Below are 26548 nucleotides of genomic sequence, written 5' to 3'. Positions count from 1 at the left end.
GAGCCGGATGGGGGAGCCCCCGGAACCAAGTACCTAGACAATGCACTACGTGTCGCTCCTGTATCTACTAGGAACTGATCAGTAGAACCTAAAACCTCAGCCGATACATAAGGACCCGTCTGATCGACCGGCACCTCAACTGATTCAGACCCCCATCCAACGCATTCCTATGCATGCTGCGAATCATGATATCCCGACCGATCAATCTCCGATACGTGATACTGATGCTGGCGATCGAAAACATTTGAGCTATCTCGGTGCTGCCCAGCAGTATCGAAACGAACATGATCGGTAGAATTCCCTCTAAAGTTCGAGGAACCCCCTCTACCTCTCGGGCCACCCGGAGTATGCCCCTGACGCGAGGCACGCAACACTGGGCAATCCCTGGTCCAATGGCCCAATTGCTTACAATACGCGCACTGGTTCCTATTCAAATCAGATCGGCCCGAAGGGGGACCATAAGATCCTCCCCTTCCTCTATTATTACCCCGTCGGGGCGGGCCATAAACTTGTGCCAACATTACCTTAGTCTTAAGATCTTTCGATTTCTTTTCCTCCTGGCCCTTCGCCTCATGCTCCTGACGCTCATAATACTGAGCGATAGTCAGAAGGGCCGTCGGCGTCGCGGAGGACCAGGAACTCTCGCTCGCTTTTAAACGGGCCGCAACTGCCGGTAGCAGATTAGCTACATATTTGTCCGCGAAAAGGTGGCGGCCAGTGTCGTCAGTAAGCGACTGGCCACTGAAATCATGAAACGTTTCCTCAAAGCGCGTGAAGAAATCTGCAACTGACTCGTCAACTTTCTGTTTACATGCGGCTAACATATTCCAGTCAATCTTCTTAGGGGGGATAATCGTCTTCAGCTTAGTCACAATAGCAGCAGGGAGATCTAAAATACTCTGCGGTGGTTTCTGCGCGGGCTTCCTCTCCCGGCCTTAAAGGTAACTATATCATCTACCTTTCGTACAGATCGCCACATATCCGGTGGTAGAATAAGGCCAAAGAACAGGTCTATATCTGCTAAAGTCATAACGCAAGAATTCAAGGCCCCCTCAACTTCTTCATAGAAGGCCGCTGGATTCTTGCGAGGGTCGGGCAGCGCATTCTTCAATGCCATAACATCAGCCCTATGCCACGGAGTGTAAACCCAGTTATACACGAAATATCCCTTAGCATCGGCGGAGGTAATGTCCGAGCTAGTCCCTGCTCCTTTAGGAGGAACATACAAAGGCGCTGCCTCTCGCATTGGTTTAGCATGCACTACGTCATCCTTATCTGACTGGGAGGTGGATGAGTGGCCCCCTGCTGCAAACGAATCCGACTGCTTCTCCTCCTCCGTTTGTTGGCGTGCTTTCTCTCTAAGGGCCAGCACCTCGTCTCGCAAAGCGAACAACCGCCGAGCCGCCTCAGGAGCCTTAGGGGGAGAAAAAACACCATTACGTAATGCTCCGGCATCCGAAGACACTTCGTCAGGCTCAAGGACACTAGAATATTTTCGGAAAGCAGTAATTACTTCATCCGCGAAATGAGACAGAAAATACACCCTCTCTCTATCTTGCCACGACCCCCAAGTATGGAACAACTCCTCCTTAGACATCTTGCCCTTAAGTGCACGGAGGGAAAGTTTCCGAAGCTCAGCCATATGCTCGGCCGATAACATGGACCGTGTGTCTACCTTACCCGAAGCCGGGCCAGAATCTTGCGGCCGCGGAGCAGATGCGCCAACATAAGGGGGCGGAGAGCGATCTAGTAAATAAAAATCATCATCAGGATTATTAAGGACAGGATAAAGTGGCTGGCGAACAACATATTGACCCGAAACTTGGAGCCTACGCTCTTTCTCTTGTCTGTCCGCCTGCTCTTTGTCCTCCCGACGCTTCGCTTCCTGTGCTCGCACATGATCATTCTTCCGTTGGTCTTTATCATACAGCGCTTTCTCACGCTTCTCTCGCTCACGCACTTCCTTCACCCATAATCGCACACACTCAAACATATCCTGACGAGCACGTCGCTTACACATACACTGTTCCACATACTCAATCTTACGTATATCAAACGATCCATACAAAGGCCATCGCAACTCAGGATCCTTCTTCGTGTATTTCCTCCATACTGTGCTGTACATTATGGAAGAAAGACCATGCTTCACATACATATCCCTATTAGGCGTCCCCTCTGGGGGAGCCGGAGCAGATTCCTCGAGGTTCAACCGGTGTCCAAAGCAGCAGCACCACTTACGGAGTGCGCTAAAAGCAGGCATGCTCAGAAATAATGCAAAATATGCAATATTATAAAAAATGGCACTTAATCGTTGCGCCGTTCAAAGTTACACAGCTCCGGAGAAATCTCTCCACATTACCTGCCTATATGTGTTGCAACGCATATATATTCACAAAGACAAATCCAAAATATGACTAGTCATCATCAATCAAACTCAAATAGCCAACCCAGGCTTCAAAAACTCGGAGCAAGTACCGTACAACGGTTCTTACCAATCAAGAGTCCAGATTCCAACTGCCAAGCTCCACAATCGCCCAAACGGCTCTCACGGCAGGACCGACAGAAGAGGTCTCAGTCGATGACCGGCGCCACCCAGACGGTCAGCTCGGAAGGGAAGGAAGAAAAACCTCGGGATGCCAGGGCTAAGACGCCGCTGGCAGTGATCACGTCCCCGGCCAAACTCCTCACCTTCGTCGCGACCAGTCCTTCGAGCATCCGAGTCGCCGATGAGCCCCACGTGACGGGCGCCAATTGATGAATACAGGCCCCAGCTAGGCCCGCAAGGCACAAGGGTTCGCTCTCCTGTAACGGAATCTATAAGGAAGTTGGCACGGAAACTGCAAAGTACAAAAACAAGGTTTATTAACCCTTAAGGGTGGTCCTACAATCCACACAATACCCTTTAGTATTGCATAGAGTAGCACAAAGAACTTGCGTACACAGTCCCCTTTTATACACACCAGAGGGGCTCATAAGTGGGTGGATACAACATGAGGCCGAAGAACATTACCATTTATGGTCATTCTCGATACTGAATCAATACATGGGCGGAGCCAACACACTCCTTGAGCCCGCGAAACACATGGTCAAGCAAGGCTAATTATAACAGATGTGGTCAAGTCTGGGCATGCGCCAAATGGACAAGAGAGAGCTATTTATAAACTGTTACTAGGCAGATTACAAGAGCAACTAACACAAAGGTCGGACTCTCCTCGTGGCGAACACGTGGCAGCATGACAATACAAAATGGAGTCCAAACTTCGGTCAACATAGCGGAGAAAACATGATCTAAAGGGAAAGCATTAATGTCGTCAGTAAATGCTTAATCACATTGCTGTTCTAATTTACAACAGAAATTTACAACAACCATCTTCTGCCTCCTCTGCTGTAGTTCTAACCAATCTTGATGGACGTTGAAGAAGAAAGAGGAAGATTTCGCACTCTTCTCAATTCTAAATATTTTGCCTTTTCTAACGTTAAAGAGAATATAAAATATATTTAAATATGTATTCTTCCCATGGCAGGCAATGTTATCTTTGAGAGCGACAGTGGATGCCTTTGCAAGATACCCAGTGCTGATACAGCACGAACTGGCCAAAGTGGGTTGGTATGAATGGTATGTTCAATTTAAATTAATTTGGAAATCAGATATATCCTCACATCGTGATTTAAGCATTTCTGTAAATTAAGGCTGTCTCTGACCTTATTTAGTTGCCATTTAAATTAAGGTTGCGTTGCCTGATCTCTCTCTCCCCTTTCCATTTTCCATGTTTTGGTTTGAGATGTACTCTATGCTTCTGTGGTCCTCTTTCCTCATTTATACCACCTTGTTATCTCTCTCTCTTGGACAGCATCATAGGTTCATAAATCATTTATATCAAATGAAATCAGGTATATATCGAAGAAAGAACAGATAAATGATGCCAGAGAACTTAATAAAAAAATTCTTTAATGTCACAAAATCCTTGTTCTGAATACTCTCTTTTTCATATAGGGTCATATTAGTATGTTGGTTTTCTATCTTTTTGTATTGTATTGTAGTTGGATTTACATACATCTCCATGCCGAGGAGTCGAACGGCTTTGGCCGGTGGGTTACATGCTATTCTGTAGATTGTACTTGGTTGGGTGGGTGTGGCTTTGTAGAGTGGCCTGCATAGGAAACCTTTTTGTGTTGTGCATGCTAAGAAGACCTGTGCTCTTACAGTGTTTTCGTGGTTGTGAAAAGGAGAAAGAGGCAGAGTGAGGCATTGTTATGTCTGTTGAGAAGGGTGGGGTAGTGCAAGTGCAGACTACGTGGGAAATTCTTTGATACTGTGTGTTTTATACATGATGCTATTACTGTGCTGCTACAAACATGTAGTTGTTCTTGTCCATGGATTGGAGCAAAGGACAGCGAGATATAGTCCACATGTGGTCTTGCTTACCATCCTTATGGCTAATGTGTGTCTATTATACAACTGGTATGATCTTGACACTTGTGCCATCATTCTGTTGCTATTTCTCTCAACTGAAATTTATTTAAATAAAGGTTGGCCTCGATGCCTTCTGAGCCGTATGAGCATGGGTAGTCAGTGGGTCACTTGGAGGGCTGGGATGATGTGTTCCTGTAGAACAAGACTAAGGACTCGGGTTATTGAAGTAACATAGCTAAAATGTCATGGATACAGTGAAATGGCCCCTTTCACTGCTGGTGGGGTAATAAAATACAATCATTATCATGGTTCATTGGGTACCCTCAGGGCTCTGGGCCCCAATGCAAGTGCATCTGCTTCATCAATGGTAGCTACGCCTCTGTCCAATTGCAGCATTTTGTTTTTTTTGCAGCCTTCATAGTAGAAATAGCCGCTCTTCTGGTAGAGTCAATTTGCATAGTCTATACAAGACTGAAGAGTACACTGTGTCTTCTATGTAAAACCTTGAAGAGGAAAATGTTTCAAAAGCTCCTATGGTGTAGACAATGATTCTTGTGACTAAGGAACATCTGGAGTCTGTGATCCCCTGCTGAAGTATTCTTTCAGTCTATGCTCCTGGTGGTGGGCCTAGTTCCCTGGCCTGGATGGTTGCACACTTTCTCTTAGATTCTTCAGCTCTTGGTTCCTCAGGTTTTTTAGACTTGTGTGAGAGACCTAGTTTTGGCAGTTTAAGTTGAACGAATTGGCTTCCTTGGAGTTCCACCAGTCTCAGTAGAAGGGAGTGGTGATTGAGTGTATCAACTGATTGAACGCCTAAAAGTATGATGATTTCTTCCAGAAAGCCACAGATCTGATTGAAATCAGCTCTCTAGATACATTTTCTCATTGTCGATCAGTTGATGAGATGGGAGGGTCGCCTGGATTGAGGTTTTTGACACAACTTTGATTACATCACCTTTCTAGTGTTCTTAGAAATCTTTTTCAAAAGGTACAACTACAAGCATGTGCAGAACCACTCACAGCACTTAAAATAACCAGTGCGATTAGTTGATTAACAAAGAGATTTGTGCCATTTTTATTGTGAGCGTAAGCGTACGACCTCTTGTATACTTTAGTATTCTTCTCTACGGGCTTAAAGCCATCCCCCTGCCATTCACTTTTTTGTTTGAGTTTCCTTTCTCTGTGGAACTTAACTGACCTAAGCAGACACATCCGTACTTACTAGGAACTGCACACTCTTGTGATCATGGTGGCAGAATGTGCCATCATGCTAGGAAGGCTTGAGGCAGAGGTGTTTCCTGTCCCACTTACACTTCAATTGGCTTGCTACCAGCACACACAAAGGAAACTGACACTAGTCTTATCTCACCCTAAGCTTCTTGGAGTCTTGACAGAGGACTTTTGTGGTCACCCTGATAAGAGAAGGATTCTCACCCCCTCAAGCAATAACTCAATTTATTTTATAGTTTTGAATAACAATTAGGGGTGGGTGGTAAACTCTGCTCTGTCAGCGGCAGAGTTCAGCAAAAACTCCGCCAGCTGGCAGAATGGAGTTTTTCAGTGTGTTCACCCCAAGACCTCATGCCCCAACTAGTAGTGCAGCAGGAGGTGCATTTAGAGAAAGGTGGTGGGGGTCTCGAATGAGCTCTCAGTAATCCTGCTGTGTGGGACTTACTGGTGGTAACAGGAGTGGTTCTTGGGCCTCAATGACACTCAGCAGCCAAGGGGACTTCATCACCCAACAAGCAGTATGCCAGGAGGCATGTTTGCAGAGTGTTTGAGGAAGGGGGCGGGGCCTCCACTGAGGTCTCAGTAATTCCATCATGGGGGACTTACTGGTGGTAACAATAGTGTTTCTTGGCCCCCAACAACCGTCAGCAGCCAAGGGGACCTCATTCCCCAAACAGTAGTGCCCCAGGAGGCAAGTTTGCGAAGTGGTCGAGAAGGGGGCGGGGCCTCAGATGAAATCTCAGCAATCCCGCTGTGGGAAATTCACTGGTGGCAACACTAGTGGTTCTTGGTCCCCAACAACCCTCAGCAGCCAAGGGGACTATATCCTCAACCTGCGGTGCACCACGAGGCATGTTTGCAGAGTGTTTAAGAAAGGGGATGGAGCTTCAATGAGGTCTCAGTAATCCCACTGTGTGGGACTTACTGATGGTAATAGGAGATGTTTTTGGCCTCCAACTATTTTCAGCACCCAAGGGGACTTCATTAGGGGTGGCAGAGCAATTCTCCTCCCACTCACTGAACTCCGTGCCCTTTAGCAGACTTGTTCAGTAACTCCACAGAATTCAACATAGTGAAACTCCTCAAGCTCCACCCAGGCCTAATAACAATTAAGATGGGGTGTGACAGGGGTGTACCCTCCTAATTGTGAGTAGGGGTGTTTACGACCAGTACTGTTTTGGGTCCGCCTGTGGTCAACAGATGAACTTGTTCATTATGGAGAAGGCCTGGAGGAAGTTTTTAGAATAAAAAATGGTACAAGGCTGCCATGGTTAAACCACGTTCGTGATTGGTTTTATAAACTAGGACTAAAACCCTTCTGGGACGACCCTCGGGGACTGTTGATGGGCTCAAAAAAACAGTTGAAACAGAGTTTTTGGGCTTTTAATCAAGATATTTCATCCCACAGCTCAAAAATAGGCCTTTTATCTACAAGGTTTCTTTCAATAAAACCAAATGGGATATTTGAGTCCTTTTTAGATGAGATACAACCACAGCTTGCTAAATCTCTTTATCTGAAATTCCGCTACGGTGTTCTACAGATAAATGCAAATACAGTAAAATGGGCACCTAGCGATGGGGATGTAAGCGACGGTTGTTGTGCTATTTGCCACACAGGTGCAAAAGAGAACGAACTGCATGTGTTATTCTTCTGCCCAGCTTATATATATTCCAGGAAGAAATGGATTAAAACTATTTGTCAGCTTTTGGGCATTAGATCCTGTTATGAAGCAGCAAGAATACTGCGATCAGATACGACACAAGCAGTAGTTTTTAGTGTGAGCAGATACCTCTTTGGGGTTGACTTAACAAGAGAGAGAATAGGACTGACATTTTAGAAATGTGTAGGAACCTGTGTGTTTTATCTGAATGTATACTTAACCTTACACCTTGCTGATTTTGCATGAAAGGGACTATGCCCTATTATGTATTATTTGAGTTATACACCATGGAACCTTGTATATTTCTGGACAGAGCCATTGATTGATTAGATTATAATATGTACTTGTTCTATGAAGGTATGAATTTAATTATTGTTAAAATGCTATCCTATTACTAAATGTATCTATTGACGGAATTTTATTTATATTTATTGATCTTTTTAATATCTAAGAAAGGTCTAGTATTGGGACATTGATTCTCAACAAACGTGTATCTGTCGGGCGGGGTACCCTTTGAAAATTATATGATGTCTTTTTTATGAATTGAATGTAATCTTTTATGGTTTTTTAAATCGAAATAAAGATCATTGGCTGACTGAGTAGGGGTGGTGTTTATAAATGGTTTACCGTACAGTTCAGTTGTGGTCACAAAGCATTGATCATTTTCAAACACTTCGTAGCAGGGAATAACAGATTCGCGATGGGGAAGTTGTCCTGTTCAGACACCTTCCTCTTTGTGAATCCTGTAGGATTTCCTTGTGGGGAGTAGGCAGTGGTCCCTGGCATGATTTTCATGTAATCCACTTTTCGCTTTGAACTTCTTTATCCTTTTTTTTATTTTTGAGTCATGTTGTGTGGTTACCATAAGAATCATATTTTTCTGTGATGTGCATTAACCTAACGGGTTTATTTACCTGTTCTAAGTGCACCTGCCGGCCAGGAAGCACAGTACTGGTTAAGGGGGGTGGGGAACTCTACTCAAGCAGAGACCACAATCCATGTCAGGTAGTAGTCACAAGCAAACCCCAAAGTAATCCCGTGCTCAACCCTCTCATAGCATGCACAGAGTAGTCATAAAGTGAAACACATAGTTATTTAGAAAAAGAAAGTACATTTGAATAAATAAACCAAAACCAAAACAACAAAGCTCTAATCAGTAAAACCGGAGATATGTAACTTTAAAGACTTAAGTGAAAATGGCACCAAAAAGCACAAACGGCCAACTGTGGTTATCAATTCAAACCGGACTGGGACAAAGTCACAAGTTAAGGCTGACTGTGATAGAGCAAGGGCCGCCAACAGGAACCCAATAAGGTCTGTTGAACCCAGTACCTTAATCCTTGGCTGCCTAGTCCCCATTGAGGATGCATCATACAGCAGAGGTGATGCAAGGTCCAGGCGTAGTGATACAGAATGGAAATACGTTCTATGGATTTGTTGTGTTTTTTCTGCCTAACAATCAAAACATTTGCACAACTGATATGGTAGGTCTGAATTCCAAATTTATTGTTCATGGGGGTTAAGAGATAATTCTGGAACAATCATTTAAAAAAGTACTGAACATGAAAACGTTGGAGATGTGAATTGGACATTGATTGAATGAAGTTAAGTATTGGCAAACAGTTTGAAAAGACTTAATTTGTCATGAATTAATAAATCTAACCTTTCTAGAGAAAATGTCAACCATTGCCCTCTTCCACTGGAGATACTATGCACTTGTGACACTCTCCCTCCACCCTCACTGCTCAAAAATGGAGAACTTCCCTGCAATGCTACATATTATCTTACTTGACAACTAGTAAACATTCTCTGGGGAAACCACAAATTCCTGGCTCCAGATAAGTTTTCTCCAGTCGTGCTGTAGATAATAGTGTTTTTCCTTGCTTTAAATCCACAATTCCTGTGCATTATCCATTTTGTAAGATATTTGAAAGTTCTCTCCCTTGTGTTATACTAGCTTAAAAAGTTTTCTCTTTGTAATGAGTTACATTTGATGCTATGTTTGCTGGTCGAAACTATATTTTATGTTCCTACATTTCAATAACATACTTTCCAATCAATCAGTTAATCAATCAATTAATCAGACTTTATTATTTCAGCTAAAAAGTCATAAACTATTTAAAATACATTTACAAATCAGTAACACACAACACGCGAAATCGAAAGTTTAAAATATATCACGTAATTTCCATTCAGACTAAATGGGTAAAACAAATAGGAGTATACCACCTCTTGATAAAAGCAAGTTTCACCTTTGTTTGCCTAACCACAGAATGAGCCATCCTTGCCAATGCCTTTAACAGTTTTGAATAGTGGATGATTTTTGTTCACTTTTCCTATGCACAGTTAAGACTTGAGAGATATTTTTTCCTTTTATGAAATTTCAATCTGATGCATCTTAAAAAATCCTATTATAACATTTAACTTTGATATTTTCCATTCTGATTACATGGTCTTGACTTACTTTATAACAAATAATAAAATCGCTGAAGATACTTGCATATTGTATTGACTCGATAAACATCAAGGCAGCATTGATGAATTCATAAATGGATGAAATAATCAAATTTGAATTCATTTTTGTGGAGATTAACATCTACTCTAATACCATGCTTTCTGTTGCTGTCTCAACTTTATATTAATGATTTCTAAAGCACGGAAAATACCCATAGGTGTTCCTGGCACTATGGGTATGAAGGAGGAGTACACAGTTAGATGAGGGAAGGGGCTTAGTACATGATAACAGTCTTAGGCTTCTTTCCTGAAGATTGAAGGACAAGGAATAGACTTTAGGGAGAGAAGTGAGAGTTCCCGTGTCTGGAAGCTAGAAATTTGCTGGACCAATCCCCAATGCCAACGCGTTTTTCAAGGAAACCTCTTTGTCAAGGCCTAATTCACCTTCTTCTGTCTTGACAACAAAGGGAGGCAACTGCTCCTGTGTGCTTCATGTGGCTTAATCAGAATTTGTATTGAAATGTTTCACTGATGGGAGAGAAAGAAATTGTGTACAGAGGCTATGTGATAGAGGAGATGGACACTGTAATTAATCCTTATCAGAGGATTTCCTTGAAACACGTGTTGGCTGTGGCTGTTGGATTATTAAATATGGAAATTTTGAAAAAGGAGATATATCATATCAGCTATGAAAATTCCTAATAAATATGTTATGTAAAAAAGAATGGACTACAGTGGATCTGTGGATATGGAATACATTAGTAGTTGTTTGATAACCTGGATACCTTTGATGATAACAAGTTGATGGACCTCATATTGAACAAATTGTTGGTTACTAACATATTAGTGTTGACTGGTATTGGAGGAAAAGGAGCTGGGCTGTATATCGCTATAACCCAATCTTTTTGCAACACGATCCTAAGATTCCTAGCTGATGTATCTGGAGAAGGGAAGACCCTGATTCTGTAGGCCACCAGGCTAGATACCATATGAGCGACTGTGGGCCAAATGGGACGAATTCTGTATTGCCTACATTTAGTTTGAGGCAGTTGTTATGCCTCTATAGTGCAACAGTGCTCATACAAGCTCTCATACAAACAAGTTACATAGAGCCACTCAGGAGTTTTGGAAATGAAGATCAGTATCTGAGTACCATTGGCATAGGGCAGGCTATCCAGGCTTAAAGAACAAATACGTTTACACAGTGGAGACCTGTATGCATTGAAAAGCTTACAATTACGGCAATGTCACCAGCAGCGTTCTGCAGATAAACATCACCACTTTCTGCTTTTGAGCTCTCTAGTGTACAAAGGGGCTAAAGGGGTACTGCCAATGTCAGGTATCAAGTGACAAGTGAATGCATTACTGTGACATGACTCCTTTCAAACAGTATGCATGTATAGAGGGATGGTTTTGAGCTCTATGGTGTACAAAGGGGTTAAAGGTGTATAGCCAATGTCAGGTATCAAGTGACAAGTGAATGAATGAATGAATATTGAATTTATAAAGCGCGAACTTAGCCCAAGGGCGTCAAGGCGTGAAATGCAAAGCATCAGAAAGCGATGAGAGATGGAACATGCTCAGACTGAGGAATCTAGAAAAAGCCAGGTCTTTAAGGTTTTACGAAAAAGCGGAAGGGACACCTGACTAGAGAGTTCTTCTGGGAGGGAATTCCACAGTTTGGGCACAGCCGTAGAGAAGGCTCTGCCACCCCATTTAGCCTTCTTAAACCTGGGAACAGTGAGTACATTTTTATCCGAGGACCGGAGCGATCTGAAAGGAGCATAATGATGGACAATCGACTTGATGCCCTCTGAGCCAGAGCCATAATAGGCTTCATGAGTCATGCATAGGACCTTAAAAAGAATCCTACAGTCCATCGGGAGCCAGTGCAAAAACTTGATCGAGGCCGTGACTGAATGATGTCTAGGAAGGTTCAATAACAGCCTCGCCCCAGCATTCTGCACCATCTGCAGCCGATGAATAAGGCCTTTATTAATGCCCAAATAAAGGGCATTGCAATAGTCCAGTCTGGACATTACTAAAGCAATGACGGCCTGTTTGCGTGCTTCGAAAGAAAGGTAGCGAGAGATTTTTCTCAAGATCCTGATGATCCCAAAACAGGTGGAGACAGTCCTATTGACCTGAAGGCCAAGAGAGAGGGCATTGTCCACAATCACCCCAAAGTTCTTCCCATGAGATACTGGGCAGGGACAGACACCAAGCGTGTCCGGCCACCAGTCACTGGACCAGATTTACCGATTACTCCCAAAAATCAGGATCTCGGTCTTCTCTTTATTCAGTTTCAAAACATGTTCCACCATCCAAAAGGAAGCTGCCTCCATACAGCTCCTAAAATTGAGGGCAGAATCTTTTACACTATGTGATATAGAAACCATTATTTGGGTGTCGTCCGCATAGGACAACACCTCCAGCCCGAAAGATCTCACCACTTTTGCAAGCGGGGCGACATAGATATTAAAAAGTGTAGGGCTCAGAGAAGAGCCCTGAGGGACACCACACTGCAAAGATTTAGGGGCTGAAAAGAACTGGCCCAGCTTAACCATATGCTCTCGCTCACTAAGAAAGGATGCAAGGAGACCCAGAGCAGTGCCTCCAACACCTATCTCTCTCTAAGGCGAGCCACCAGCCTGTGAGGAGATAGAGTATCAAAGGCTGCGGTGAGGTCCAAAAGCACAAGAAGGGTGGTATGGCCAGCATCAACCTGAGTCCGGATGTTGTTGAAGACAGCCGTCAAGGCTGTCTCCGTACTGTGGTGTCTCCTAAAACCATGTTGAGAACCATCAAGGAGGTGGTGGTCTTTTAGGTAAGTGCTGAGATGGAGATTTAAATAGGTCTCCAAGATCTTGCCAGGGAGGGGAAGCAAGGAGATCGGCTGGAAATGTTTCAGTTCCCCAGGATCCAAGGAGGGTTTCTTCAATAGCGGCTTCACAACTGCCCTCTTCCATAATGAGGGATACACTCCCACAGAGATGGCGGTGTTCATAACTTCAGTGAGGGGGGGACCAAGATATCCCAGCAGGTTTTTAGTACCTTAAGGGGACAGGGATCTAAAGGGGAACCCGAGTTGACACTATCCAGGAACCTATCCTTCACCTCTAGGGACATAGGAGGGAAGGTAAGGAGCCTGGGAGACTCCCTCAGGAGCAGAGTCTCACAGGGAGGAGTAGAAGTTTGCATTCCTGGCCTAATACTAGAATTCGCTGTTTCCAACAGGGCATGGATATCTGAAATTTTGGCTTGGAAGAAATCCGATATTTTGTCACAGAGTTCCTGCGAAACATCTGAAGAATCAGTGACATGTGGGGAGATAAGAGAATTAATGATCTTAAAAAGATGAATGTATTACTGGGACATGACTCCTTTCAAACAGTATGCATGTATAGTGGGATATTTGTTAATTAGTTTGACATAATTTTGCCGTGTGTGTGAAAAACTAACAAGCAAAGAAGCACAATGTTATTGCATAGGTGTATTTGCTCTTGCCACATACCCCCTGCACGGGTACTTGAAATTTTAATAAGACGAATAATCAAATTTTAGATAAATGTTATGAGAACTACTAAAGGAATTGCAGGTGATTTTTTGGACCTTCGTAACTATGTGGTCCTATTTGAAGTTTATTTAATCCCCTCCCTGCCAAGGTGTTTTTGCCTGCCACTATGAGATGCTTTCTTAAGTGTTTACACGGACCTTGGGCAAACACATCTCCTTGACATTTGTGTCCAGTTGACATATCTTTCATGAATAAAGATAGGATAGAGCTAGGAATTGGCTGGCAAACACTGAAACTGGAAATTTTGTTAGGGTATGGTACCCGAATATGGAGGTCATAAATATCATCAAAATAGAGTTAATACGATAAATTATACACAACGGGCCAATACTTTCGTAATTAACATTTAAGACAAATTTGTTCTGTAAGACTATATATTGCTAAGCTATTTTTTACATTCCTCGGTTAGGGTGACATAAGATGTATGAGTTTAGAAGCTCAAACCTTCATCTCGTTTCATACCATTAGCCTTACAAACACCAACACTCTGCCCATTTGTATGATAGACTTTTATATAACATTATTGTTGGACCTGGCATCATTGGCGTGAGTTTCCCCTGTATTTTTTGCCTTGACCTCCTATGTTTTTGCTGTGTGTTGGACTCCGTTTTGCTGGTCTAGATGCTTTTGGCACTTTCCTCCTGCTGTTCAGTGCCAAAGGGCATGTGCTCCCTTTCTAAGTTATTGTTATGGATTGGTGTTACAATGATTGGCATGTTTGATTTACTAGTGAGTCCCTAGTACAGTGCACTGTGTGTTCCCAGGGCCTATAAATCAAATGCTGCTAGTGGGCTGCAGCACTGATTGTGCCACCCACATAAGCTGCCTGTAAAGGTAACTCAGGCCTGCCCTTGCAGAGCCTGTGTGCAGTCTGGTACTGCCATGTCGACCTGGCAATTGTACCCACTTGCCAGGCCTTAACCTTCCCTTTTCTTACATGTTAGTCACCCCTAAGGTAGGCCCAAGGTACCCCTGTGAGCAGGGTGCAATGTATGTAAAAGGTAGGACATGCCCTGATGTGTGTGGCATGTCCGGATAGTAAATTACTGACAATTTCGTTTTTCACTATTGCAAGGCTACCTGGTACCATAGGATAGAATGGGGAGTTTGCTTATAACATCTTATCAACATACCTACCCCTGTAAACAAGGTAAGAAAATAAAGTTTAGTATCCCTGAACTCAGAATATTAAAATACATCTTTTAGTGAGGGTGATTTTTTACATTCTGTGTTTCAAAGTAACACTTTCAGAAAGTAAGTATTTTCTTGATTAGCCATCCAGTGTGCCTCTGCTAGGATGTGGATTGACTGTCTGCATTTGGAGTGTCAGGGGCTTGGGAGGTGCAGTGGCTCCAGAGAGTCTGGTGATTCAGGGCTGGGCTGAAAAGACCTGGGCTGCATTTAGTGTAGGGGGAGGAGATTTCCTTTCACCTGAATGGGCCTGGTCTGCCTTCCACAATGCTGTCTCCCACTCCTGCCAGTAAGCTGCACCAGGGAGGACAGAACTGGTTTTGACTGAGCACAGGACTTTTCTGCCACTAGAGAACAAAGAATGTTGCTATAGAAAAAGAGGGGCTCAGACCCCAGACTTTTAGATCACTTCTGGGAAATCAAGAGGAACCTTTGCCAAGGAGAAGAGCCGGAGAGGCTGAGGAGGAATACTGTCCCTGTGCTGTTTGCTGTCTGGGGTTAGCCTGCAATGGCTACTTGCTGCCAAGGACAGGAGAAAGCACTTTGCTGTTTGCTGTGTCCCCTACTTGAGGAAGATCTCCAAGGGCTTGAAACTGAGCTTGCCTCCTGTTCTGAAGTCTCAGGAACACAAAGACTTCATCACCAGCTCCCCTTAACTTTATTGCTGGAAGTTCTGACTTTCAAAGTGGTGCCTGCTGTTGTTTTGGACCTTTAGAGACTGTTTTCCCCTGGGAACTGGAAAATCAACGCAACACCGAGAAGCGTGACGCATCCGTACCTGTTTCTGACGCATCGCCGAAGAAACCGTTGCAGTGCCTGCCGCGGCTCAAGAAATCGCTGCAAGCCGCATTGAGTGCAACGATCTCCGAAGTCCGAGATCACCACACCGATTCCGATGCAAGCCCTGATCAGTGGCTGCAAGAATCCAAGCATCCTCCCAGGTCGTCGCATCGTATCGAGGCGCCAAGGCTGTCGCATTGTTGGGGCACTTAGTAGGAAACTGACACAGCACCTCCCCACCCAGTAAGAAACCGACCCATCACCTCCTCTCCAGTAACGGTGCGTCACCTCCCCTGGAGTAAGGAACCATGCATCACCTGCCCTGAGTGTCTGGAACCGACGCATCAACTTCCCTGCAGACCCTTTTGTTTGTGTGCACGATGCATCCAAGGTACTTTGTGTGAAAAGTTTCACATCTGCAATTTGCTTTGAACTGAACTATTTCTACCATTTGAAAGTCATATTTTTATTACTGTATTGTGGATTTTTGTCGTTTGGTCTTGTTTTGGTTTAGATAAAGATAACTTATTTTTCTAAACTGTTGTGGTGGCCATTCATAGTGTTTTCACTGTATTACTGCATGTGTTCACAAATGCTTTACACACTGCCTCTGAGATAAGCCTTTCTGCTCCTGCCAAGCTACCAAGGTGGTGAGCAGGGTTATTTTAGAAGTGTATCCTCCTCACCCAGACTAGGAAGAAGGGTCTGCCAACTAGAAACCCCCATTTCTAACAATTATCTTTTTCTAAGATTTCTTTCCATTGCATAACTTCCTCATCAACTGCCATCTATACACCCACCCATTCATTCACAAACCCATCACAGTAGTCCAAGCTGAATTAATTGGCTCGAATTGATTAACATATAGTGTGCTCTCGCCGTCGTCTTCTCTCACCCAACTAACACCCAATATGTGCTGTACAAGACTTATATGTTGCATTAAGAACAAACTTACAAAAACACATTTTAGAAAAACACTTTTTGTACACAGGGATGCAAGTACTGTGCAAAATGAACTAAAATGTGTGAATTGTGACAGCAAATACATCATTAAGGTGGATTACCTCAATGGTTCTTGCAGAGAATATTGATAAAGAAATCATGGTGATTGCTTGTTAAATTTAGGGTTTGATAGACAAGTCCAAGCGGGGTCCCGTTTAAAGGTTTATTTTCAAATACTGCTGAGCACCAAGCTCACATAAAGCCCCGAATCACACATATTATGCCCACGTATAGTCTCTCTCTCTCTCTCTCTCCCTCTCTCCCTCTCTCTCTCTCTCCCTCTCTCTCACACACACACAGAAACACAAGCACACACACTCACACTTTCGTACTCTCTCATAGGCTGCAATAGCAGGCAGCCCATTAGTGTTGTGCAGCAGCAGTTTCGTACTGAATACCCACCTCTAATCAGCTACTAAAGGAGTCACAGTCCCCTAAACTGAGTGCTAGGGCGCCCACCAGCACAAATTAACCTCTGCTCTTCCATTTCTTCCATCTTTAGCAGTTCATTCCTCCGTTTCAAACCTTAATTCCTTTAGTAAGAATTCATTTGTTGCCTTTTCTGCCCTATTTAATAGCCTCAACCCTCCTCGATTTCTTCTCAAAAGCTCCTGAAGGACTGTTTTCAACCAAATAAAATGCTACTCATTTGACTGTATCGTTGGCAATCGCCTTTCATTCGGAAGCTTTTGAAGAATGCGCTCCAGGTCACTGCTTGCGCCCATATTACGAACTTTGGGGCATATTATCAAGCCCATTATCGCCGCTTTAGCGGCAGTTTTCTGACGCTAAAGCTGCGATAGTTTTAACGCTGTTTCTTGATAATATGCCCCCCTAATACTTAAACCTACAGCAACAATCTCTCCCCTATTCTCATCCTTCCTCACCCACCTCACTTTGGTACTGTAATCATTGCACACTTTCATAACTTTGTCAAGCCAGACCATCACCAGCACCGTGCACCCCGAGCCCACCTCACACTTTAGTGATTTCTACTACACAGAGGCTGGAGACCCCTCAACTCAGCGGCCTTCTCATTTCTTCTGCGGCTTTGCTAGGTCTCCTCTCCTGCACTCCGTTAATATGAAAAACCTTTAAGGGATTTTCATCTCATTCGGTTTCTCCAACCACCACTGCGGCGCCAAATCTATTCCCCCTCCACCAATGATTCACTGTTTCTTTCATCGATCCCTGCTGTCTCATAGTAACTAAAGCATCTCCGATTTCATTCTCTTTCCTGCCTCATTCCATTTCACCATCACTTTTTTTCTGCAGCCTGTGTTTTCCCTTTCTATTTCTGGAGGTTTCAAGCGAATCCAGCGGTCAATACTTTGGATCTGAGAGCTTCAATCCACTGTAAATCTGGCCACCCTCTCTCTCTCGTGAAGCTTTCATCAAGACCCAAGCCCTCAGCAGAGGGGATTGGTCCAAAAGTCTATTTTTCGTCTTCTTAAACCAGTGCTTTCCAACTTCTATATCCTGCACCAACAGTGCACAAATAGATTCAAAATGTAATCCGCTTCGGACGTCACACAAATCTTCTATCAAAATAGTTCTATTGAGCTCTGCTGCTCGGAAACTCAACCCTGCCTTAGTACCAGCAAATTCTGTTGCTCTGCCATAAGATTTAGATACATCTTCAAGGTACCTCTCAGTCCAGTGGTCCACAATGGATTAAGTGCTGCCTTCATCCTTAGATGGTTGAAACACCCCTTCCTTCCACTCTGTTATTCTTTGTACCACCAATGGAACTTCACCAACAATCATAACACTATAGAGCCACAGTACCACGGACTGTATCACAAAACTATCACAACACTTGCCCACAGAGAGGCAGCCACTGCTTCTTGTAGACTTAGGCAAAACTCTAGTAATAAAATAAGAATTATTTATTTTCTAATATTCGAAGTGATGTAGCTAGCGTTGGTGATCTCATAAGCAGGTCTTGTCACGGAAGTGTGCCTACAAAAATAGAAATTGAGCCATTTAAAAAAAAAAAAGACTGCTTGTGAATTAAATGTAATTTTTATTTAGAAAACGTTACTGGCTAGCTCACTATAATGAACAGAAAAAACAACGTTCGTTTTTGGTTTAGTAATGCAAATGCACCTGATTTAGAGCAATGTCTTATTGTGGAACCATTAACATTGGTCAGCCAATGTATTCCTGTGGCTTTTTGGGAATTATGTATGTGAATAAAAATAATTTTTATTGAACTCTGTGTCTGTTCTTGAGAAGCATTTATTGTGGTACTTAATATTCAGTAGCCCCAGACCTAGAACCATCATGAATAGATTGCACAACCTGCAATAAGCCATTGCTTCTGAATTTCTCAAACTTTCCAGCCTAGCTTCGAGTGTGGAGATCAGACGGGCTCCTTATTGCCCAAACACTGAAAGATGCCCTTGAATATTCAAAGCCATACATAACTTGCTTCGACTTTCCTCCAAATTGTGTAGTCCACTTTTAGACCGTGTCAGAAACAGATTGTTCAATCACACATAATAAAAAGATTTGTTTTTTAAATGAGGTCTGAAGAAATAAGTTCTGCAGTAAAACGACTGATACATTAAATCAGTCCAAAAGCAATATTTCAAAAAGATTTTCTTGTATCTTTATTCTTCTTTTCCAAAAGTTCTTTATTCCACACAAATTATAACAATCACAGCCTCCGCCAACACGTTTTGCTCGAACATCGAACTTCATCAGGGCATTTTATTTTTCTAGCAATCCATTCTTGTCTGCCATTTAGTACAACCGATGCCATAGAGATTCCTACATGGCTAAGTTTCATAGCTTGACTTGCGGACATGTGAGGTGCTGACTATGTACATGGATAGTGGTGTCACTCTACGATGTTTACGAATTTCAGGATATGTGGATAATATATTGAGGACTATGAAATCTGACTATGAGAAGTTATAACTGGATCTATTGTGACTTTGAAATTTGGCCATGTTGGAATTTCTATTGCATCTGTTGTACTAATTGGTGGACAAGAATAGATTGCTTGAAACATAAAATGCCCTGATGAAGCTCAATGTTCGAATGAAACTCATTGGCTGAGGCTGCAATTGTACTAATTTGTGTAGAATAAAATAAATTTGGGAAAAAAAAATAATGAAGATACAAGAAAATCTTTTTCAAATATTGTTTTTGGACTGATTTAATTTGGATGCACCTCTAATTTTGAAAAATGATGTCATGCACCTCGTTTGTACTCTGGCACCTCACTTCCTTTTACTGAACCTTTGCCCAGCAATGGATGGATAGCTGGGCACACTGTTCAACACTTATGTTTATGCTTCAGCGTATCTCTAACAATCCTGAAAAATTACATTCTTTTTCTTTACTCTACGTAAAAGTCTACTCTTTGTGGACGATTATCTCACCAATATGTTGCCGGAGCTGGCTGTGTAGTTCTGTTTTTTAGAGTTATTTATTTTATTTTGAGAATTTGTAAAGCGTGACTGACACCTTGCAGGCTTCCTGGCGCTGGAAATTACTCTGTTAACGGATAACCGGGAGAACAGTCAGACGGACAATTTATTTGGGGAAGAGCCAGGTCTTGATACGTCTCCTGAATGGAAGAAGCTGTGATATCTGACGTATGTCAGTGGGCAGGCTGTTCCACAGCTTGGCCGCTGCAACACTGAAGGATCTGCCCCCTGTTCTGGTTCTGTTGAATCTGGGCACCTTTACCAGACAGGCAGAGGATGAACGTAGGTCTCTGGCAGGAGTGTACCACAGAAACAGGGCTTGCAGAGGTTTGGGTCCAAGTCCGTGCAGAGCCTTAAAGACAATGCAGAGGGACTTGAAGGCCACTCGTTGTTTTAAGGGTAGCCAGTGTAGCTCAGCCAGAGCCGCTGTGGCCGAGGCCCTCCTCGTCCAGCCAAGAGCCAGTTTGGCGGCGGCAGACTGAATTCGCTGTAGTCGGTCCATCATCGTGACTGGAGACTCCAGGAGCAGGGCGTTGCAATAGTCAAGGCGACTGAGTAACGTGCACCTGACTATCGACGCCCTGGCTTGTGCCGGGAGAAGAGGCATGATTTTCCGCAGTGATCGAAGCAGGGCTGTGCAGATCCCCACAGTTTTCATCACCTGGGTTTCCATACTTAATTTGTTGTTCAGCATGGCTCCCAGGTTGCGCACCGAAGGAACTGGCAGAGGTTTGTCTCTAAACTCCGGGGGCCAAAATTCATTCGGAAACTGACGGGGTATCTTAGTGCCTGAGCAAAACAGGACCTCCGTTTTAGCGGAGTTGAACTGGAGGGAGTTTCTGTGTAGCCATCCAGCCGTCTCTCTTAGGCAGTCGTGGAAGGTGGAAAAAGGAATGGCATCTTCACCTTCCCACGAGAGGATGAGCTGTGTGTCATCCGCGTAATTTATTGTTTTGACCCCAAAGGATTGGATCAGTTTGATTAGCGGGATGAGGTACACATTAAAAAGGATGGGGCTGATGGAGGAGCCCTGAGGGACTCCCTGGGGTACTGGTGCAAAGGCGGATTGAAAAGGGGGAAGGGAGACAGCCTGTCTTCTGTCCCGAAGGTAGGAGTGAAACCAGAGCAATGCAGTGCCTTCCACTCCCACTTCACCAAGTCTCTGCAGCAGCCTACCATGGTTGACCGTGTCGAATGCGGCAGACAGGTCCAACAGTATCAATGCCACTGGCTGGCCCCTGTCTGCACGCATGCGAAGATCCTCCATGGCAGTTAAGACTGCTGTTTCGGTGCCGTGGGCAGGACGGAACCCGAACTGGTGATCGTCAAGAAGGTTGTTTTGTTCTAGGTGGGCGGACAGGCACGAACTGACCCATCGTTCGGCGACCTTCGCTGGGAAAGGCAGCAGAGAGATGGGTCGGTAGTTGGAAAGACAGTCTGGGCTCAGGGAGGGTTTCTTCAAGAGAGGGGTGATTAGTGCCTGTTTCCAAGGGGTTGGGACAAAGCCACTGTGCAAAGACTGGTTGCATATTAGGCGCATGGTGTCAAAAAGTTCATTACCAAAATTTTTCCAGACTTTTGGAGGTAGGGGGTCGAGTGGAGAACCCGAGGTGATACCAAGCGCAAGTCTTTCAAACTCGAAGGCCGGGATTGGAGGAAATTCCCACAGTCTAGCCAAGAGGACAGAGCCTGGAGACGACAAGTTTCGCGAGCTGGTGTCTGGTCTCTGCGTGTTAGAAGATTCTGAAGAGGGAGGTGTTTTCAGGTTGTGAATAATGGTGTTTATTTTATTAATGAAAAACACTGCAAGGTTGTCGCAGAGGGCTTGGGTAGGAGGCTGTGTAGAGGTGACACAGTCCGGATTGGTTAGGTTTTTGAGTATTTGAAAAATACTTTTTGAGCTGTTTGTGGCGTTGGTGATGATGGAGCAATAATGTTTAGCCTTATTTTGGGCGATGGCAGTTTTATACTCCCGGAGGTTTTCTTTCCAGAGGGTTTTGTGAGTGTCAGAGTAACCCTGCCTCCATTTTCTCTCTGCTTGTCTGCATGCTAGTTTGAGAGCTCTTAAGGAGTCATCAAACCATGGGGCCGGCGCTCGTCTCTGTGGTTTGCCCTTTTTCAGAGGGACGAGGCGTTCCGAGGTGCTGGAAATCCTTGTACAAAGGGATAGATAATTGGCCTCAACTGGTTGAGTAATGGAGAAACTGTCTTCCACTTCAAATACTGGGCCATTCAGTCTGAGTTTGTCCAGAGCCTTCCAGTCTCTGTACGGGGGTACATGGCCGTGGAATGCCGGTCTGCAAGACCTGCTACCTACTATATGAAATTTGATGAGTGCATGGTCAGTCCAGCACATTGGCAGAATGTCGCTCAGAAGTGCTAGCTGGGGGGAGGAGAAGATTAAATCGAGCTGGTGCCCTGCTGCGTGTGTGGGTTTGTTCACTAGCTGGGAAAGTCCCATTCCTTCACAGGAGAGTAGGAGATTGTTGAGTGCAGAATCTAGGCTGCCGTTGGGCCAAAGGTTGAAATCGCCCAAAACAATCAGGTTGTTGTGAGAGGTAGCCATATTAGTGAGGGTGGTGAGGAGCGACTGCTGCTGAGTAGAATTAAAAGCTCCCGGCGGGCGGTAGCAAATCACCGCCGTAAAGGTAGTACCAAGGTGACAGTCGATGGAAAGGCCAAGTATTTCGGTCCCGACCACTGGGTCCATAGCAATAGTTTTTGCTGACCAGGACGCTCTATAGATTACACCGACACCACCGCCCCGCCCCTTAGGTCGTGGGAGATGCAGGATTTTGAAGTCTTGTGGGCAAGCCCAGTCCAGTTCTATATTGCAGTCAGAGTGGGTCCATGTTTCCGTCAGGAATAAAGCATCAAGATGATGATTATCTATGAGCTGGGCGATTTCGTGAGCGTGTTTGGGCAGGGACCTGACATTCAGCAAGCCACCAGTAAATAAGCCTTTGCGCGCAAAATCGTGCAGAGGATAGGCGGTGTCTTGGAAGGACAATTGTCCTTCATGAGCGAAGTCCCTAAGGAGGAGTAGAGCCTCACGCGTCAAGTGTGGAGAGCTACTGGTGGACGGGGGGATCGAGGCCGCGGGTGGCGCACCGGGCGCTGCCGAGGCGCGGACGAGCGCAGACGAGCTTGCCTTAAGCGCGCCTTCGGCGCGCAAACGGCGCTCCCGCTGCGCTCGTCCGCTGCGCTTGTGTGGCCGACACATTTATGGCAATGTTGTGGGCGTGGCCTCGCAGGGGGCGTGGTTCGCCTTCGAACCGCGATGGCGGTGTGTTTGTGGAATCCTGTCTCAGCGCTGGTTGCCGCTGTCTCAGGAGTGCCTCAGAGGGTCTGCTAGGCGCGTGAGGGCAGCGCTTTTCAGTGCAGGTGAGGTTAAAATGGCCAAAACACAAGAATACAAGTAATTTTTTAAAAATAAACGAAAGTACCGTCCTCCGGCTTTCCGCCTCAGAGGAATTTACAAAGTGATGTTTGTTGCGCTGCGATCAGCGTTTATAAGGGATCCTGGGTGGGCGTGGCCTCACAGGGGGCGTGGCTCGCCTTCGAACCGCGGTGGCGGTGTGTTTGTGGAATCCTGTCTCAGCGCTGGTTGCCGCTGTCTCAGGAGTGCCTCAGAGGGTCTGCTAGGCGCGTGAGGGCAGCGCTTTTCAGTGCAGGTGAGGTTAAAATGGCCAAAACACAAGAATACAAGTAATTTTTTAAAAATAAACGAAAGTACCGTCCTCCTGCTTTCCGCCTCAGAGGAATTTACAAAGTGATGTTTGTTGCGCTGCGATCAGCGTTTATAAGGGATCCTGGGTGGGCGTGGCCTCGCAGGGGGCGTGGCTCGCCTTCGAACCGCGATGGCGGTGTGTTTGTGGAATCCTGTCTCAGCGCTGGTTGCCGCTGTCTCAGGAGTGCCTCAGAGGGTCTGCTAGGCGTGTGAGGGCAGCGCTTTTCAGTGCAGGTGAGGTTAAAATGGCCAAAACACAAGAATACAAGTAATTTTTTAAAAATAAACGAAAGTACCGTCCTCCGGCTTTCCGCCTCAGAGGAATTTACAAAGTGATGTCACTAACTCTATATCCTGTAGTGCATGGCACCGCAAGGTGTCCCACATCTTTGAGGGTAGAACAGCTTTCTCATCCATCCCAACCATGCAAACTCTGCACCTCTGTCCTTTTGGCTGTGATCCCATCCTATGGTCGTCATTTCATACCTGTCTACAAATATTGGATCTTGCCTTGTCAATAAGCCATCACTTCCCCAAAGGCTTTACATTTGGAATGGATGCGGCACTCTTAGGGGCATATTCACAAGGACTTATCTCCAATTTATCTCCACCTTAACGCATCAAAGATGGAGATAGACCTAACACCCCATTCACAAGCTGGTGCAAATTGCAGACATCCCCAGTATTCCCACGATAACTGCCTCGAAATGTATCTCCACGGTGGACACCACCAACTAACCCTAATGAGATGTAGAGTAGGCGTTCCCGTGCAAAAACACACGAAAAAACCACAACACCACTTTCACAACGAACTGCCAGATCAGCGAAGCAAACCAAAAACAGGCGATAAGCTGCAGTAGCCGCAGGTATTTAACACCTGCCTCAAGCAGGTGTAAAGACGGACAACTACCTGCAGTAGGCAACGGAGCCCCGCACACAGCCACACCCAAAGAACAAACAACGCCATGGAGCTATTCATGATGCAGCTCTGAGCCCCAACAGGGCCACAACACCCACCGCCACCACCCCCAGGACTGCCACCACCCGCAGGACCCAGACCCACCCCCTTCCCCAGACCACCACAGAGGCAGCGCAGAGTAAGACAGCGGACCTACTGAAAACGCACCACTCTCACAGACCTAACGCCTGAGTAAGTCATTGCCCACTACAGGCTCAAAAGGACAACCATCCTCCGCATCATGACCAACATCGTCCACAGGCTGACGGTCCCAACACAGCGGAGAACCAACATCCCTGCTGGCTGTGCTGCACCTGTTGGCCTCTGGTACCTTCCAACCAACAACTGCCAGAGTTGGAGGGGTCTCACAGCCAGCCCTATCACAGTTCATCACACCTGTCCTGGATGCCATCCTCAGCTTCATACCTCAGTACCTTCACTTCCCCAACACTGCGCAGGAAGAGCTGGAGACAAAGCAAGGCTTCCCGGCCGTGTTGGGGGCAATCGACTGCACACATGTCCCACTTGTGCCCCCTGCGGATACTGCACACCACTACCGCAACAGAAACAACACGCATTCCATCAATGTGCATGTCGTCGCCAACTACCCAGGCAGTGTGCATGATTCCTTCATCTTCCGACAGTCCATCATCAACCAGCGCTTCCAGGATGGCATATATGGAACTGGACTGCTTGTTGGTAAGTGTCAAATCAACACATCACACACCCCAAATCCACCAACACACAACGCACAACTGTGGGAATGCACACGTGACCAAACCACATACAACACGTCAAACTACACGACCACCTACCAGACACGACAACACCACTCCATGGTCATCCTGGACTACCCCTGCACCCAATACAGACATATCATGGAACCACAGCCACACAACAACTGAATGTGTGGAGATGCGGAATGCAGCCATGTGCGAGGATGCGTGAATGGGAATGTACACAACGAGAAGTGAGGCTTGGATGTGCAGGACAGACATGGGTATGCAAACCACAGACATGTCCATGCTAACCACAACTGCTGGTGACTGCAGAGTAGTGAACAGTGGACTCAGATAGCGGAAGTGTCGCACGCTGCATCCCCCCGGTGTGCGTGAGCATAGTGGGTTGGCCCTGAGTATGCCAGGGCTGCGCAGGGGTGTGGTCAAAAACCCTGTTGCACAGAGCATGGTTCACTCCCGGGAAGGCCAACTTCACTGCCACGAGGCCAACTCCGTGAGCAGTGGGGCCTGCAACCCTGTGTGCCTGCTGCACCCAGGACGCAGATGTACAGACCAGGCCTGCCCGCCCCAGTGCATCAGGGCTGCACTGCTCCCCTGCCGACACCGTTGTGTGTCAAAGAGGGCCCAACACGTGCCGGTGCAAGCTCCAAGCCCCAGTCCCGCGAACTCTGCAAACTTTGCAGCCTCCGCAGACCATCGCTGGCCCCCCCGACGCTAGCCCACATCACTCCTTACTTATTAACATGCTTCACCGGCGTTCTCTTCGGCCCAGTAGGTCCCATATGTGGAACAGTGTCCTGAGTCTAGAATGGAAGTGACCCCAAGTCCATGGCAGCGGCCACAGCACCAGACTCCCTTCGATCATTGAGGCATAATTCCACATCGCAGGCCTGCGACACGTGGTGCCACTAACCCTGTCCAATGCAGCCGGCGACACGCGGTGCCACTAACCCTGTGCGCTATGAGTGACGGTCATCCTCCTGCGGAACATCGTTGGTGTATGAGCCTGTGGCCTGGGTTGTTGTAATCAGCAACTGGCAGGTATGGACTTGGTTTCTGGCATGGGTCTGTGGCATTCATATCCGCCATGTTGTCGGACACAGCTGGCATGTGCCCTCTGCATCATGCCCGGGGGTAGACCTCCCATTCTCCCCCGTGGCACTCCACGGAAGGCACCTATGACACATGCAAGGCCCTGCTCTGCCCTCATGACCCTACCCCAGTCTCCCGTAGGTCAGTGTCCCGTGGCGGTGGGCCCGTGTTGGCCGCTGTGCATCCGGGGTCACTAGCCCTGTGCGACTCGAGTCATTCCCCCTTGTTGTTCTGACATTGCATTTCTGAGTGCCTGATGACTGTTGGAGTTGTTGCCAG

At 45.8% G+C, this 26548-nt stretch overlaps 1 protein-coding gene across 1 annotated transcript in view; it reads left to right on the top strand.

Moving 5' to 3' along the window:
• Positions 1-26548, top strand: part of LOC146805830 (uncharacterized) — a 497986-nt gene that overhangs the window by 286055 nt on the left and 185383 nt on the right. The window contains exon 6 of the mRNA XM_085623825.1: positions 3525-3616. Within this exon, the coding sequence (XP_085479951.1) occupies positions 3525-3616 (92 nt within the window). The remainder of the gene's footprint in view (positions 1-3524; positions 3617-26548) is intronic.

The sequence above is a fragment of the Triturus cristatus genome, chromosome 8 (assembly GCF_964204655.1).
Source record: "Triturus cristatus chromosome 8, aTriCri1.1, whole genome shotgun sequence".
Lineage (NCBI taxonomy): Eukaryota > Metazoa > Chordata > Amphibia > Caudata > Salamandridae > Triturus > Triturus cristatus.
The sequence above is the reverse complement of the archived record's forward strand: the minus strand, read 5'-3'. Positions and strand labels throughout refer to the sequence as shown.